Source organism: Rhincodon typus, chromosome 22 (assembly GCF_021869965.1).
Source record: "Rhincodon typus isolate 14 chromosome 22, sRhiTyp1.1, whole genome shotgun sequence".
In the NCBI taxonomy this organism is placed as follows: Eukaryota; Metazoa; Chordata; class Chondrichthyes; order Orectolobiformes; family Rhincodontidae; genus Rhincodon; species Rhincodon typus.
In genome coordinates this window covers 3,708,460-3,723,270 of record NC_063353.1, presented here as the reverse complement: position 1 = coordinate 3,723,270, position 14,811 = coordinate 3,708,460, and the positions used below count along the sequence as shown (strand labels likewise).

Genomic DNA, 14,811 nt, shown 5'->3' with positions numbered 1-14,811 from the left:
CCTCCTTTGTAGTGAGTTGTGCACAGCCTGAAGGAGACATGAAAGCGGACACAGTAGGAATTTTCAAAGGGGAACTGGAGATAAACTTTAAAAGCAATTTGTAGGACTTTGGGAAATTGGCAGGGACTGTTTTGACAGCTTCTGCAAAGAGCTGGAGATCGGATTGACTCAGCAGCCAGTGTTAATCTCTCCAACCATATCATTTGAAGCGAATCAGCAGCTTTAAAGTTACATCAACAAAGAGTGGGGAGAATATGAAACCCACTGCCATGTGGAACCGACAGGAATGACATGTTGGAGGGAGGTTCGGTGCAGTGACGAGGGGATAGGACAGAAACGACAGGAGTGGTAGAGGATGCCTTTCGAGTTGGCGGAGGCAGATGGCATTGACCAGCTGGGTTGAATGGCCGTTGCCCTGCTGCCGATTCTGTGCAGTTTGTTGCAATTACTATTTACGAAAGTAGAAGTGCTTCGACAGACAAGCAGGAAGCCACGGAAACGGAAAAGGAAGCAAGTGGCACTGTTGAAGTAGGTCTGAAGGCAGGTCCTCACCACTTTGAAGAAGCAGAGGGCTTAATCGATAGATGCTCTCTCTTGACCTAGTTCTACAGACGTTCTGTGCAGACCAGCGCTGTGTGTGTGTCTGTGCATCTTAAATGCCAGGGACTATGTACCCAGTGAAGGTTGTGTTTCTCTGTCTTCTGCTCTTTAAGTCTTTGATTGTCTTGGCCACTGAGCCCAAAGAGGAATTTCTATTCCAGAACCGCATCAATAACATTGCAGTGAGTACCAGTGGCAAGGTCTTCATAACCACTGACAACTTCTTGTATCAGCTGAATCAGAGCCTGGGCCAGGAGGTGGTCGAGAAGACGGGGCCTAAACTGGATGGGCCTTGTGAGAACCGGCATGGTTGTTGTGTGAAGTGGAAAGAAACGGCCAACGTGAACAAGATCCTGGTGGTGGACGAGAGTCAGCGGATTGTTCTGACCTGTGGGACGTTGAGGCTGGGGGCTTGTGAGGTTAGGCAGCTGCGCAATGTCAGCCAGTATGAAAGTGACAAGCTCAAGAATGTCGCCCCTGTCTATCCAGAGGCTTCGACAGTTGCCTTTCTAGTAAAAGCCACACCAAAGGATTACTTGGTGACAGCTGTGACACCTATTGGGGAGTCCAGCAAATATTTTCCACCTTCCTGCAAAGACAACAGCAGTTACTATAATCTCTTAATGGAAAGGTTTAACACCATTTTCGTAAGAAAACCTAGTCTGGGTGACACATTTTTGAGCTTTAATTATGCTGAGTATGGCGATGCAGTCGTGGAGCTGGACGAGCGGACTGTGGACCTCCAGTATGTACAAGGTTTCCAATGGCAGGAACATATTTATATTTGGCTTAATATTAACATCTCAGGCCCAGAGATTATCCGCATGAAGGTGGAAGATAATGGCGCAAGTACGACTTGTACCGGTTTTGGAGCCACCCTGCTCTGCCCTAAGGGTAAAAATGAAATCCTCAGAGTCCTATCCTCCACCGCCTTCAACATCACTTCCTCAGATACCTTGATGGTCGCAGTCTTCTCCGGACAAGGACAGTCTGAGTACAGCCAACTTTGCTTCTATAACATGACTGAGTTTAACATTTACACCCAGCCTAAAGAAAACCGCCCCTGTTTTAAGATATCGGTAAGTTTTCTAAATGACAGTTATTTAAAATAAATTTTATTGACTATATTGAAGGAGCCAAAGCCAGACCAGCAAAGTGGCTCAGTGGTTAGCACCACTACCTCACAGTTCGATCCCACCCTCGGGCCACTGTCTGTTTTAAGTTTGCACATTCTCCCCGTGTCTGTGTGTGTTCTGGGTACTCCGGTTTCCTCCCACAGTCCAAAAATCTGCAGACTGGGGGGAATTGGCCATACTATATTGCCCATGGTGTCCAGGGATGTGCAGGCTAGATGGGTTAGCCATAGGAAATGCAGGGATAGGGCAAGGGGGTGGATCTCCTTTGCACAATGCTCTTCAGAGGGTCAGTGTGGACTCAGTGGGCCGAATGACCTGTTGAAGGGGCTACGCTCCAAAAGCTTGTGTTTTCAAGTAAACCTGTTGGATTATAACCTGGTGTCGTGTGACTTCTGACACTTTAGGGATTCTATGGATGTTTTCCCTGGAGTTGTAGGTAAAGAGCGTGAAATTACTAAAGGCAGTGTATACATTTGTTTGACAAGTTTACAGTATGCTGTGTACTTACGTGACGTATTGAGGTGGAATTGGCCCTAGTTTTATCAAAAGAAAGCTAATTAGATGCATCTAAATTAATTTCAATAACCTGTTCAACATGTTATGACACACTTCCGCGCAGGTGGGAATTGAACCAAGACCTATCTGCCCCGAGATAGGGACACACTACCAATACTCCACAAGAGCCCATACGAGCTGCATCTTTATTTCATATTAAGCAGCGTATTTAGTACAGTATTAACATTCTGGTCATCACTTGCTTACTCAGATTGAGTGCTTCTTAATCACATCAGAGACTTATGCTGGATATTATGCCAGGCTATCTCCCCTCCATTCCCATCCCTGGGACTTCCGTAAAACATGGTGTGATAACACTGGGTTAGCAATCCAACATTATCCCGTCATTCCCAAAGAATGCAGAAGGTGACTGCAATTTATTTTGTTGCCCCTCTCCGTTTCCCAAATGCTGGACAGGAAAATCCGCTGGGACTGAGTTTTGCATGTCATGAGAAGGTGGCCGAAGAGCAGAACGGAAAAGGGGCCGTGGTTGCCTGGAGGAACAGCATCTGACAGTGTTTGACTGTCAGTAGACACTATTTCTTAAGCTTTTATTGGCTGATATAACAATTAAGGCGAGAGCGAGAGGGCGCACATTCTTTAAATCACTGGTTGTGGTTGACTGCTTGTTCACGGCCTCACGCCGCCAACACCACCATCCCCCCCCCCCCCCACCCCCCTGCTGTCTGATGTCTCTCTCTCATTGCCCAATTGAGCACTCAACTTCCTTGGCCAGTGCCGTTCCTGCCGGCTAGCTGTTAATTGGACACGCCCTGCCGAAAACTGTAAAATCCAGCCCTTAGTGTTTTAGGCTTTAAGACCAAGGACTGGACTGAGTGAGCTTTCAGAAATCCATACCAGTACTTGACTATTTTCACAACAGTAATCTATTGCCAGGGTTCAGTTAACGGTTCAGAATTATTCAAGGCTCAGTCTCAATGTTTGAGTCTTTTCTTAAGTGGAGCAATCTCTGGACCATCATTTCCAAAGTATCAACAATTTCACAACTTAGTTTATTGCTAACCATAGTATATATAAGTTTAATATTTTTCCTGCGAGAGTGAGTAGATCCCCAAGAGGAGCACAGAAGAATGAATGACTATAGGCTTTATAAGCTGAAGTGGTTGAGAAGGTTACAGATTGTAAGATGGAGAGTTAAAAACATTTGCCACAGTTGTCTATATGGGATGTCAGTATCTTACTTAATTTAGATACTTGCTCCAGCTCTGTCCTGTGTCACTATTGCCATCTTGTGTTACTGTCAGCACCTTCACTGCCTCTCCCTGTCTTTGTCCTTTTCCACTTTAATCTACCTTGAGTGTTTCCCCATGACTTTGTCCTCAAGTAACTCTTCTTATTTCCCTGGTACTACAGCTCCACTTCTACCCATTGCATAGTTGGTATCACTTCAAATCGTCTATTCTTATGTGCCCAGATGGTTACCGCTGGTGGGCACCAGGTTTCTATCCTCTTCCTTTTCATCATTCCTATTTCAGGATGGCACTGTGGGAGAAACACGATATGGCTTCACCCTATAATCACAGTGTTCGCCTCTGAACTTGAAGATCTGGGATGTAAATTTCACTTGAAGAATAGAGTTGGAGTCAAGTCCTGTTATCCAGTCCCATAGTGAGGGAGTGTGACAATTTAAGACCTTTGGATAGGAACACAGGAATAGGAATAGGCCATTCAACCCCTCAAGTCTGTTCCACCATTCAATGAGATCATGCTGATCTGTGACTTCACTCCACAAACCCTCCTTTGGTCCATTTCACTTAATACCTTTGCTTAACAAAAATATTATCTATATCGGATTTAAAATTAACAACGGATCCAGCATTACTTCTGTTTGTGGAAGAGATTTGCAAAACCCTACCACCCCTTGTGTGTAGAAGTGCTGTCCGACATCTCTCCTGAATGATCTAATTCTGAGGTTATGCCCCAGTTCTAAAATCACCAACTAGCAGAAATAGTTTATCTTTATCTTCTCTGTCTTTTCCTGTTAATATCTTGAAGACTTCGATCAGATCACCCTTAACCTTCTAAATTCTAGAGAAAACAGGCCTCATTTCTATAATCTCTCCTCATAGCTTAACCCCTGAAGTCCAGGCACCATTCTTGTAAACCATTAATGTACTCCCTCTCGGATCCATATGTCTTTCCTAAGGTGTGGTGCCCTGATCTGCTCACAATGCTCCAAGTGGAATCTAACTAGGGGTTTTGTATAACTGCAGCATAACTTCTGCATCCTGTACTCCCAAGTCTGTTTGGACATCCACTGTATTTAACTTCATACCTTCTAGAAAGGACCCTGATCTAACCTTTTTTAGTCCAAACTAGATAACTTCACACTTGCTTACATTGAACTCCATCTGCCACAGTTTTGCCCATTCACTGAGTCTAACAATATTCCTTTGTAATTTTATGCTATCATCTACACTGTAAATAATGTTAACTTTGTGTCATCGGCAAATTTGTATATATGACTTTCTATGCCATTATCCAAGTTGTTAATAACAAATGTGAATATTTGAGACCTTAACATAGAACTTTGTGGGTCCCTACTGGTCACATCTTGCCAATTTGATTACATACTTATTATCCCTGCTTTCTGTCACCTATCACTCAATCAATTTCCCAGCTGTGTCAGTAATTTTCCCTCAGTTCCATGGCATGTACAGTCTCTTGTGTGAGACTTTATTAAATGCCTTCTGGAAGTCCTTGTAAACAGCATCCATAGATATTGCCCTGTCCACTACCTTAGTCACCGCTTCAAAACATTCAATGAGGTTTGTCAGGCATCTTTCTCATTCAGCAGGATCTGTGCTGTCTTTTGCATTTTTGTAAGCCTTTTCTTTTAGCTTTATGCTGTCCCTTAACTCTCTAGTTGCCCATGGCTATTTTTAATGTAAAATGCAGCTATTCCCTCTCAGGGGTATAAGCTGGTTTTGTAATGTGTTAAATGTTTCTTTAGATGTGCTCCAGTTTACAGTGGACAATCTCTATCTCATCTCATTAAAGTCAGCCTTACTTAAATCTAAAGCTTTAGTAGCTGATTCATGCTTTTAACTTTCAAACATTACATTGAACTCAATCATGTTATGATCACTATTTGATAAATGTTCAAGCACAGTTATGTTACTAATTAAATCCAGCTCATTACTTATTACTAACTCCAATATTGCTTGTCCCCTTGTTGTATCCAGGACATATTGCTGTTAGAAACCATCCCAGCCACACTCCAGAAATTCATTACCTTTCTGACAGGTACTTGTTTGCCTCTCCCAATCTATGTTAGAGTTAAAATCACTCACTTTGCTATATATTTGCCCAAATTTTGCATTTATACAATCTAGCACTTCACTACCTGGCAATCTGTACACAGCACTGATTACAGTTTTGGATCCTTTGCTGTTCCTCAGCTTCACCTATACATCTTCCCCTTGTTATACCCTCCCTCACCTTTGAAATAATTTTTTTTCTAATCACCAAGGCTACTCCGCCTCCTCTGCCATTTCCCCTGTCCATCCTGTAATCCTTATAACCTGGTATATTTAGTTACCAATCCAGATCATCCTGCAGCCATAATTCAGTGATAGCTATTATATCACAATCTAACTTGAATTTGTACCTGCAACTCATTTAGTTTATTCCTTATGCATCTTGCATTTGTCTGTAGCCCTCTTATTTGGGCCATACACTGCAACCTGTCCCTCAGCATTGGTGGGCCATACACTGTAATCTGTCCCTCAGCACTAGTGGGCCATACACTGCAACCTGTCCCTCAGCATTGGTGGGCCATTCACTGTAATCTGTCCCTCAGCACTGATGCTTTATTCATCTGTTTATCATTTCTCTCTTCTGATTTGATCAATCCATGTAGTTTTGTGATAACCTGTCATACATGAAGTTGGATTTCAGACTGTTTCTTTATGCGCTGACATGTTACTTAGTTTTGAAGCTGTATTAACTTGCCCAGAGCCCCACCCCCACATTAACGAGTTTAAAGTTCTTCGACCGCCCTATTTACATTGGTCCCCTGCTTATTTACAGAATTTCTCATTGTCTTCATGTTGTAGAATCAGATAAACTTAGAAAAGACAAGTAAAAGAGTGAAAATGAGGGAAATGATCGGGCTCCATCTCAATCTGTTTCTCCACTGGATCTGTTTTAACTTCTAATTCTATTGGTTATCTGCTCTATTAGAGATAGAAAGAATTGCTGATGCTGGAGTCAGAGATAATGCCATGTGGAGCTGGAAGAACACAGCAGGCCAGGCAGTATCAGAGAAGCAGGAAAGTTGATGTTTTGGGCGGGACCCTTCTTTCTGAAGAAGGGTCCCAACCCGAAACATCAACTTTCCTGCTCCTCTGATGCTGCCTGGCCTGCTGTGTTCCTCCAGCTCCACATTGTGTTATACCTACTCTGTTAGCCTTCAAAGAATCCTACGCTTTGCCTTTCTTGCCATTTCACATTGTGTGGTGTCACTTGGATATTTTATGTGGCAATATGACTTACTTCAAGTTTAGGAACAATGTTCATCCCCCTATCCAAAATTTCCCCATCTTCCATTCTCCTTGAATGCCAATTCATCCAAAACCCTATTGCCTTTTTCCTAACTCACACCAAGACCTAATCACCCATCACTCCAAACTTGCTGACCAACACGGCTGTCAGTTCAGAATATGCAGCTCCATCTCTGTAATCTCCTCCAATTCTCCAAGACATCTGCACTGCTCCAATTTTGAGGGCTTTTGCCTTCCGGATTCTCTTTCCCATATTATTGGTTGCTGTGCCTACAGCTGTCTTGCATCTGGAATTGGCTCTCTCAATGTTTCCATATCTCTGTTTTTGTCTTCAAAAATGGTCTCTTTGGCCAAAAGTGACAAACAGGTTTTACATGTTTATATAGCTCAATGAAAATTAAGCTCGATGTTGCTACTGAGTAATGGATATTTCACAGTACTGATGGTGCCACACAAATGCAGATTGTTATTGTACTCATAATCAGTTGGAAGATAAAGTCAGCAAACTGGTTAAAATAATGACATATCTGAAAATAAATAAGGAATGCTTTTTTTTACATAATAAAATGCTACTGGGTGAGAAGTTTGCTCAGGATTCAGTATTCTTTGATACTATTTCTGTGAAGTTCTTTGGGACACTGATTTGGACTTTTGGTGTTCTTGAGAGTTGCCTTTGGCAGAGGATGGACTCCATGGAAAAGATCATCTGTATCACTACAGTCAACTAAATAACAGAAATATAAGACGTAGAATGTTGAACTAGAATATTTTCTATCTTTATTGACAGTCAGACAGGAATGTGAGGCTGTGGAAGGGAGATGGATACAGAATGGTGAAATGTCTCACTTTCAAATGGGATTACAAAATGATAGTTGTTGTTAGTGAGTGATTCCCTCTTTAGGCAACACTGAAGGGCAAACTTACTGAGTTGGGAAAATTGTTACGAACTGCTTATCCAACAATATGGATGTCACAAAATGATTTATTGATGTTAAAATGTCTAAATCTTTGTGGGTTTTCTCTTTGTGTCATTTCCTGCTGCTGTGTAAAATCATGATTCTGAAAGAGTTTGAGCTCTGCAGAGCTCTGTCCAGTCTGATGATATCATGTAGCTTTGGGAGGAGAATGATTTGGACTCTGACACAGTCTCTTATTAGAAACATAAGCCTTCTTTATCTCTTATTAGTAATAGTTAATATGGCTAAGAGTTAGTGTTCTTAGTTACTCTCCCGTAATAAACTATATCTTATTATCAAAAAAAAGAGCCTCTTCTCATATTCACGGTCCATTCTCCACCACCCAACAACTCTTTAGATTAGCGTAGAATGTAAGAACTAGGAGCAGGAATAGGCAGTTCAGGCCATTGAGTCTGCTCCTGCCACATAGGAAGGAGGATTGGTGGCAGAACTCTACCCAGCCATAAACTACCAGAGCTTCAGACCCAGACATGACACCAGAACACCTCATAGTATCAGCGGTGTGCATGACACTATTACTATACTTGTATTACATCACCAGGGCAATTAGGGATGGGGCACGAATGCAGGCCTGGTCAGTCCCATTCCATGAACAAACTGTAGTGGCTGTTTGGCTGTTCAAAAAACACAAATATTATTTGATGGTTTTGCATTGCAAACCTCACCTGCAGATCAAATCCAAGGTTCTAGTTCAGAAATGCAAGCAGGAGCCTCATTTCAATATTACCATAAAGCCTACAGTTCTTTAAGGCAACTTTCAGGACCTCTCAAGCAGAGGTACTAACCAACTTAGCAGTCAGCAGGATCTCATTCAGATGGGTTTCAGGCCACTGGCTGCTAAATCAGCGATTATTGCAAATGTTTTTGACCAAATTATATAAAATATAAACAACAGTTATCGAGTGAATAAAAGGTCACCCCTCCCAACCATGTTTTTCAGTTGTTAGCATTGGTTCATTCAGAGATGTATGATTCCCTTGTCAATTTTAATTAATTGCTTTTTGACTGCTTTTGTAATTCAATGTGGAGGTTCATTGATAAGTTTTTAACATATTTCCCCCTCCCCACCTTTTAGATTTATAGAATCCCTACAGTGTGGGAGCAGACCTTTCAGCCCATCAAGCCCACTCTGACCCTCCAAAGAGCATTCCACCCAGACCCACCCCTGTAAACCACCTAGCCTGCACAGACCTAGTCACTGTGCACAATTTAGCATGGCCAATCCACCTAACTTGCACATTTTTACACTGTGGGAGGAAACTGAACAAAACCCACGCAGACACGGGGAGAACATGCAAGAGACTGGAATTGAACCCAGGATGCTGGCACTGCATAACTTTTGGTTTTGTTTCTGAGCTTTAATATCTGTTTCCACCTTGTTGCTGTAGAATTTCAATTTGTCTGTGTGCTTACTATTCCTATGGTTTATGCTGTCCTGGGGAAATTTGGTGAATTTTATGCCTGGTTTAAATGAGTGAAATTGCCAGTGTTTTCTGTCTGTTTCCTTAAGTTGTCTGTAATGCAGTTTATGCATGTTTAAAAAGTTGAGAAATTGCCCCGTCACAGGGATCGTAAGTGCAATGTTAATATATTTTTCGACTTTTATATTTTGGTGCACTTTTGTCACCAACAACGCAGACACGACTGTTTGCGTATCTGACAACTAAGGAAACAATTTTCTGTGTTTCATGCGGATGACTGTTGAAGGATTGATTGCCTTCAGAGATGGCAGGCAGAAAGACGTGACACAACATCCTTTTTCTTGCGAATGTACGTTGTGTACTACTGTGCTGGATGTAACTGTGAATGTATTTACATTGCACTGAAGGAGTGCTGTACTGTTGAAGCTGACATCTATCAAGTGGGCTGTTAAGCTGAAGCCTTCTGTCTGGTGAATGGCCACAGAGTTGTTTATCGAAGAGCAGGGGGAGTTCTCCCCTGTGTTGTGACCCTTATTCATCTTTCAATCAACAAACTGATTATCTGGTCATGATCATGCTGGTTGTGGGAGCTTGTTGTGCCCTAATCGGCTGCCTTACTTCCTACATTACCATAACTGCTACATCAACCCAGTTTCTAGCTTAAAGGGAATCTTGTGGTCATGAATATGAAAGATAACTGTGAGGGAAATAGGAAGTGTAGATGGGAGCCGAATAAGCAGGTTACTTGCAGGATTGAAAACTGAACAAAGCACAATACTGGTACATAAAAGGAAGCAATTGGTTTTATTTCATAAACATATAAAATGTATATAGATAGTCAGAGAGAAGATGATCACTCAACAATGAAGGAGGATTGTGGAGGATATAACTATAAGCAGAAATATATTAAATATGAAGGTCAGAGTTTACAAATGATTCTGGAGGTGAGAATGTGTGTAGACTAGTTCTGATGAAGGGCCACTGGACTCAAAACATTAACTTTGTTTCTCTCTCCACAGATGCTGCCAGAGTTTCTTCAGCACTTTCTGTTTTTGTTTCAGATTTCCAGCATCTGCGATTCTTTGCTTTAGAAAATCTGCTATTTCACTTCCACCGTCCTGCATTATCCCCACATCCCTTAATAATATTAATGCCACAATGATTTGTTTTGACTTCCAAAGATTTGTACCTTAAGTGAAGAAATTTGTCCTCATCTCAATCCCAAATCTATGATATCTTCCTTCTCAGACTGATCCCTATATCCTGATTCCAAAAGCAGGTAAAATATCTCCCAATCTGTACCCCGTCACACCCCTCAAATATTTTATATATGTCATGGGATCACCTTTTTAAAAAAAGTTCTTAAGGAATATAAACTTAACCTGCTTAATTTCACCCAAGCTCTACATTATACTCCAGGTCTGCACTCACAAAGGATCTGTGTAGTTATTAGTAAGACGTCTTTTAATAGTGCAATCCAGTTGTAATAAAAAGTGTTCAGTTTAATTCCTGAATTGTTTGCATGTTGACTTCCTATAATTTACATGCAACAACATTCTGTTCCCTCTGAGCATCAGTATTTCTCATTTCAAAGATATACCCTTTTTTCACAATCCCCTACATTATATTCTACCTGCCACCTCGCTGCCCACTCATTTAACCTATCTAAATCCTTTTTGCAGCTCCTTTGCATCATCCTCTCAGCTTATTTTTCCAGCTAATTGTATCATCAGCAAACATGTGAACATATGAAACAAGAGTAGAAGTAAACCATTCAATAAGATCATAACTAATCTGTTTGTGTTTTGATGTCCATCATCCATCTAAGCCCAACAACCTTTCATTCCCGTGCCTAACAAGAATCTATCCACCAATGTCTTCAAAAAAATTCAATGACCCCATTTCCAGTCATATAGCCCCCAGAGAAATAAAAAGAAATCACCTCATTCCTGTCCCTAACTTTTTAACAGTTCCTCCTAAGTCTAGACTGACCTACGACCATCTTGTCAAGACCATTCAGGATCTTAGACACTTCAAACAGGTCACTTCTCACTCTCCAGTGACAACAAGCCCAGCTTGTCCAACTTTTTCCCTAAAACAACCTGCATATTCCAGGTATCAATCTAATTAACGTCCTGTAAATTGCCTCTGATGCACTGCAGATTTCCTTAAATGAGAAGAGCCGAACTATACCCTATTCAAGATGTGGTGGCCTCAACAATGCCCTGTATAACTATAGCATAACATTGTTAATTTTTAAAAAATTCATTCATGAGATGAGGGTGTGACTGCCTAGGCCAGTATTTATTGCCTATCCCTAATTGTCCAGAGGGCAGTTAAGAGTCAACCACATTGCTGGGGGTCTGGAGTCACATATAGGCTGGACCAAATAAAGATGGCAAATTTCTTTCCCTAAAGGACATTTGTGAACTATGTTTGTTTTTTCAACAATAGCTAATAGCATCATGGCCAATATCAAATTCTTAACTCCAGCTTTTTCTAAAAAATATTAAATTTAAATTCCACCTTCTGCCATGTCAGGAGGATTCAAACCCAGGTCCCCAGAACATTACCTGGGTCTCTGGATCAAAAGTCCAGCAATAATACCACTAAACCGTGGCCTCCCCTATTTATGTTCAATAGCATTTTTACTTTTATGTTCAATAGCATCCCACTAGCATTCCTGATTCAGTGCTGTACCTGCATATTGACATTTTGTGACTCAAACACAGGGGCATCTAAAGCCCTCCGCATCTCAGAGTTCTGCAGTCATTCTCCATTTAAGTAATCCTCCACATTTTGCATTCTTTCTGACAAAGTGAAAAACTTCACATATTTCCGCATTTTCCATCTGCCAGATTTTAGCACACTCATCCAACTTATCCATACGTGTCTGCCACTTCCTTATGACTGCGTCACAATGTGCTTTTCACCCATCTTGTGAATTTATCTCCCATTCCTTCACTTCCTGCATCTCAGTCAATTATGTGAATTTTAAAAAGCTGAAGCCCAGCACAGATCACTGCAGGACTCCACATATCACATGCCAATCAAACGCCTGTTTATGCTCATGCTCTGTTTTCTGCTGGCCAGGCAATGTTCTAGCCATGCTAATATATTATTCCCCATGAACTTCTATTTTCTGAAATAGCTTTTGATGTGACAACTTATCAGATGCATTCTGGAAACCCTAGTGCAGGTTCCCCGTTATCTACAACACATATCACTCCTTCAAAGACCTCCAAGAAATTGGTTAAACATGATTACCTTTTGAAGAAACCATGCTGACTCTTTCCGTTTATCTTAAGTTTTTCTAAGTGTGCCGCTATAAATGTATCTATAATTTAAGATTGATTCTAACACCTCCCCAAGATAGACATCAACCTAACTGACCTGTAGTTTCCTGTTTTCAGCCTCCCTCCCTCCCTTCTTGACTAGACGTCTTATATTTGCTGCTTTTCAGTCTAGTGGAACCTTTCCTGAATCTAGGGAATTTTGGATAATTGACACCAAAATATCTACCTCCTCATTAGGCACCTCTTTTAGAACCTGAGGATGAAATCCATCTCGGCCTGGAGACTTGTCAGACTGCAGCTACAACAGTTTTCTTATTACCACTTCCCTTGTATTTGTGATATTGTGACATTCTCGTTTCCGTCCTTCCTGATCTACAGCTATTACTGGAATGATTACTGTACCCTGTACAGTGAAGATAGAAGTAAAGTATTTTGTTCATTTCCTCCGCCATTTCTGTATAATCTACTATGAACTCCTTGATCTCACTTAGGACCAACACTCACTTTATTTAATTTTCTCCTTTTTAAATACCTGTTTAAAAACTCTTACTATCCATTTTTATATTCCTAACTAGCTTGCTTTTGTGCTCTGCTTTCATCCTCTTGATTAACTCTATTGTAATTCACTGTCATTCTTTATATTCTGACCAGTTGTCTGAGCTCCACTCACCTTTGTACAATGACAGGCTTTTTCCTAAAGCATGATGATTTCCCTAACTTCTTTAGATAACCACAGATTGTAGGTGTTCCTTTTAGAGTTTTTCTTTATAGCAGAAATATAGTTATTCTGATCATTCTGAAATATCCCCTTAAGTATCTACCATTGTCTGTCCATTGATGTATCCCTTAGCCTGATATATTAGTTCACTTTAGCTAACTCAGCTTTCAGGCTTACTGGTTGTCCTTGTTTAAGTTTAAAATACTAATCTTAGACCCAATCTTCCTTCTATCAAACATGATATACATTTAGGGGAGGAGACAGCCTAGTGGTATCACTGGACGGTTAATCCAGTGACCCAGGTAATATTGTAGGGATCCAGGTTTGAATCCTACCACAGCAGATGGTAGAATTTGAATTCAATTAAAAATCTCAAATTAGGAGTCTAATAATGACCATGAATACATTGCAAATTGTCAGGCAAAACCCACCTGGTTCATTAATATCCTTTAGGGAAGGAAACTGCCATCCATACCTGCTCAGTTCTACATGTGTTTCCAGAACTATAGCAATGTGATTGACTCTTAACTGTCCTCAGGGCAATTAGGGATAAGTAATAAATGCTGGCCCAGCCAGTGAATGATGAATGAATTTTTAAAAAATATATTATGATCATTGCTACCTCGGGGTACCTTAACTGTGAGGTCATTAATTCATCCTGTCACATTACACAATACCAAATCTAATATAACCTGCTGTCTGGTTGATTTCAAAATGTGCTTCTTTAAGAAATGATTTCAAAAGCATTCTACAGCCTGAAACAGAACTGCGGATGCTGCAAATCTGAAATGAAAACAGAAGTTGCTGGAGAAACTCAGCAGGTCTGGCAGCATCCATGGACGGAAAGCAGAGTCAACATTTTGGGTCCAGTTCTGAAGAAGGGCCACTGGACCCAAAGTATTAACTCTGTTTTCTCCTTCCACAGATGCTGCCAGATCTGCTAAATTTCTGCAGCACTTTCTGCTTTTGTTTGCATTCTATGGACTCCATTCAGACTATTACTGCCAATCTGATTTTTCTAGATTGTATGTAGATTAAGGTCACCCATGATTTTGCCATTCCTTTATTACAAGTATCCAATATTTCTTCTTGTATACTTTATCCCTTGTTGTGGTTATTGTTGGGGGACTTATAAACCACTCCTACTAGTGACTTCCTTATCCCACTCTTGCATCTTCACTCAAACAAATCCTCTCTTGGAGCAGGAGGGTCTGATGTAAGTAGTCTACAGGCCCTCCAACAGTAGTTGCTCAGTAGGACTGAGAATAAATCAGAAGATAATGAGGCAAAATAAAAAAAGAAGTACATTAATCATGGGTGAATTTAATCTTCATATAGATCGGGAAAGTCAAATTTGCAGAGGTAGCCACGAGGAAGAATTCATAGGGTGTATTTCGGTTAGTTTCCTAGAATATTATGTTGTGGGCCCAAACTGGGATTAGGCTATTTTGGATCTGATAATGTGTATTGAGGAGGGCTTAATAAATGATTTCAGAATAAAAGATCCCCTAGGGATCAGTGGCAATGTAGAAATTGGCATTCAGTTTCACTCTATTCGTTCAGTTTCATTCTATTCATTTGT

At 40.9% G+C, this 14,811-nt stretch overlaps 1 protein-coding gene across 2 annotated transcripts in view; it reads left to right on the top strand.

Annotated features, from left to right (window-relative positions):
• The first annotated feature begins 504 nt into the window (after positions 1 to 504).
• plxnc1 (plexin C1) overlaps positions 505 to 14,811 on the top strand; it is a 115,569-nt gene continuing 101,262 nt past the window's right edge. For both annotated transcript variants that reach the window (XM_048610423.1, XM_020515381.2), the window contains exon 1: positions 505 to 1,679. In XM_048610423.1, coding sequence (XP_048466380.1) covers positions 657 to 1,679 — 1,023 coding nt within the window. In that variant the 5' untranslated portion in view covers positions 505 to 656. The remainder of the gene's footprint in view (positions 1,680 to 14,811) is intronic.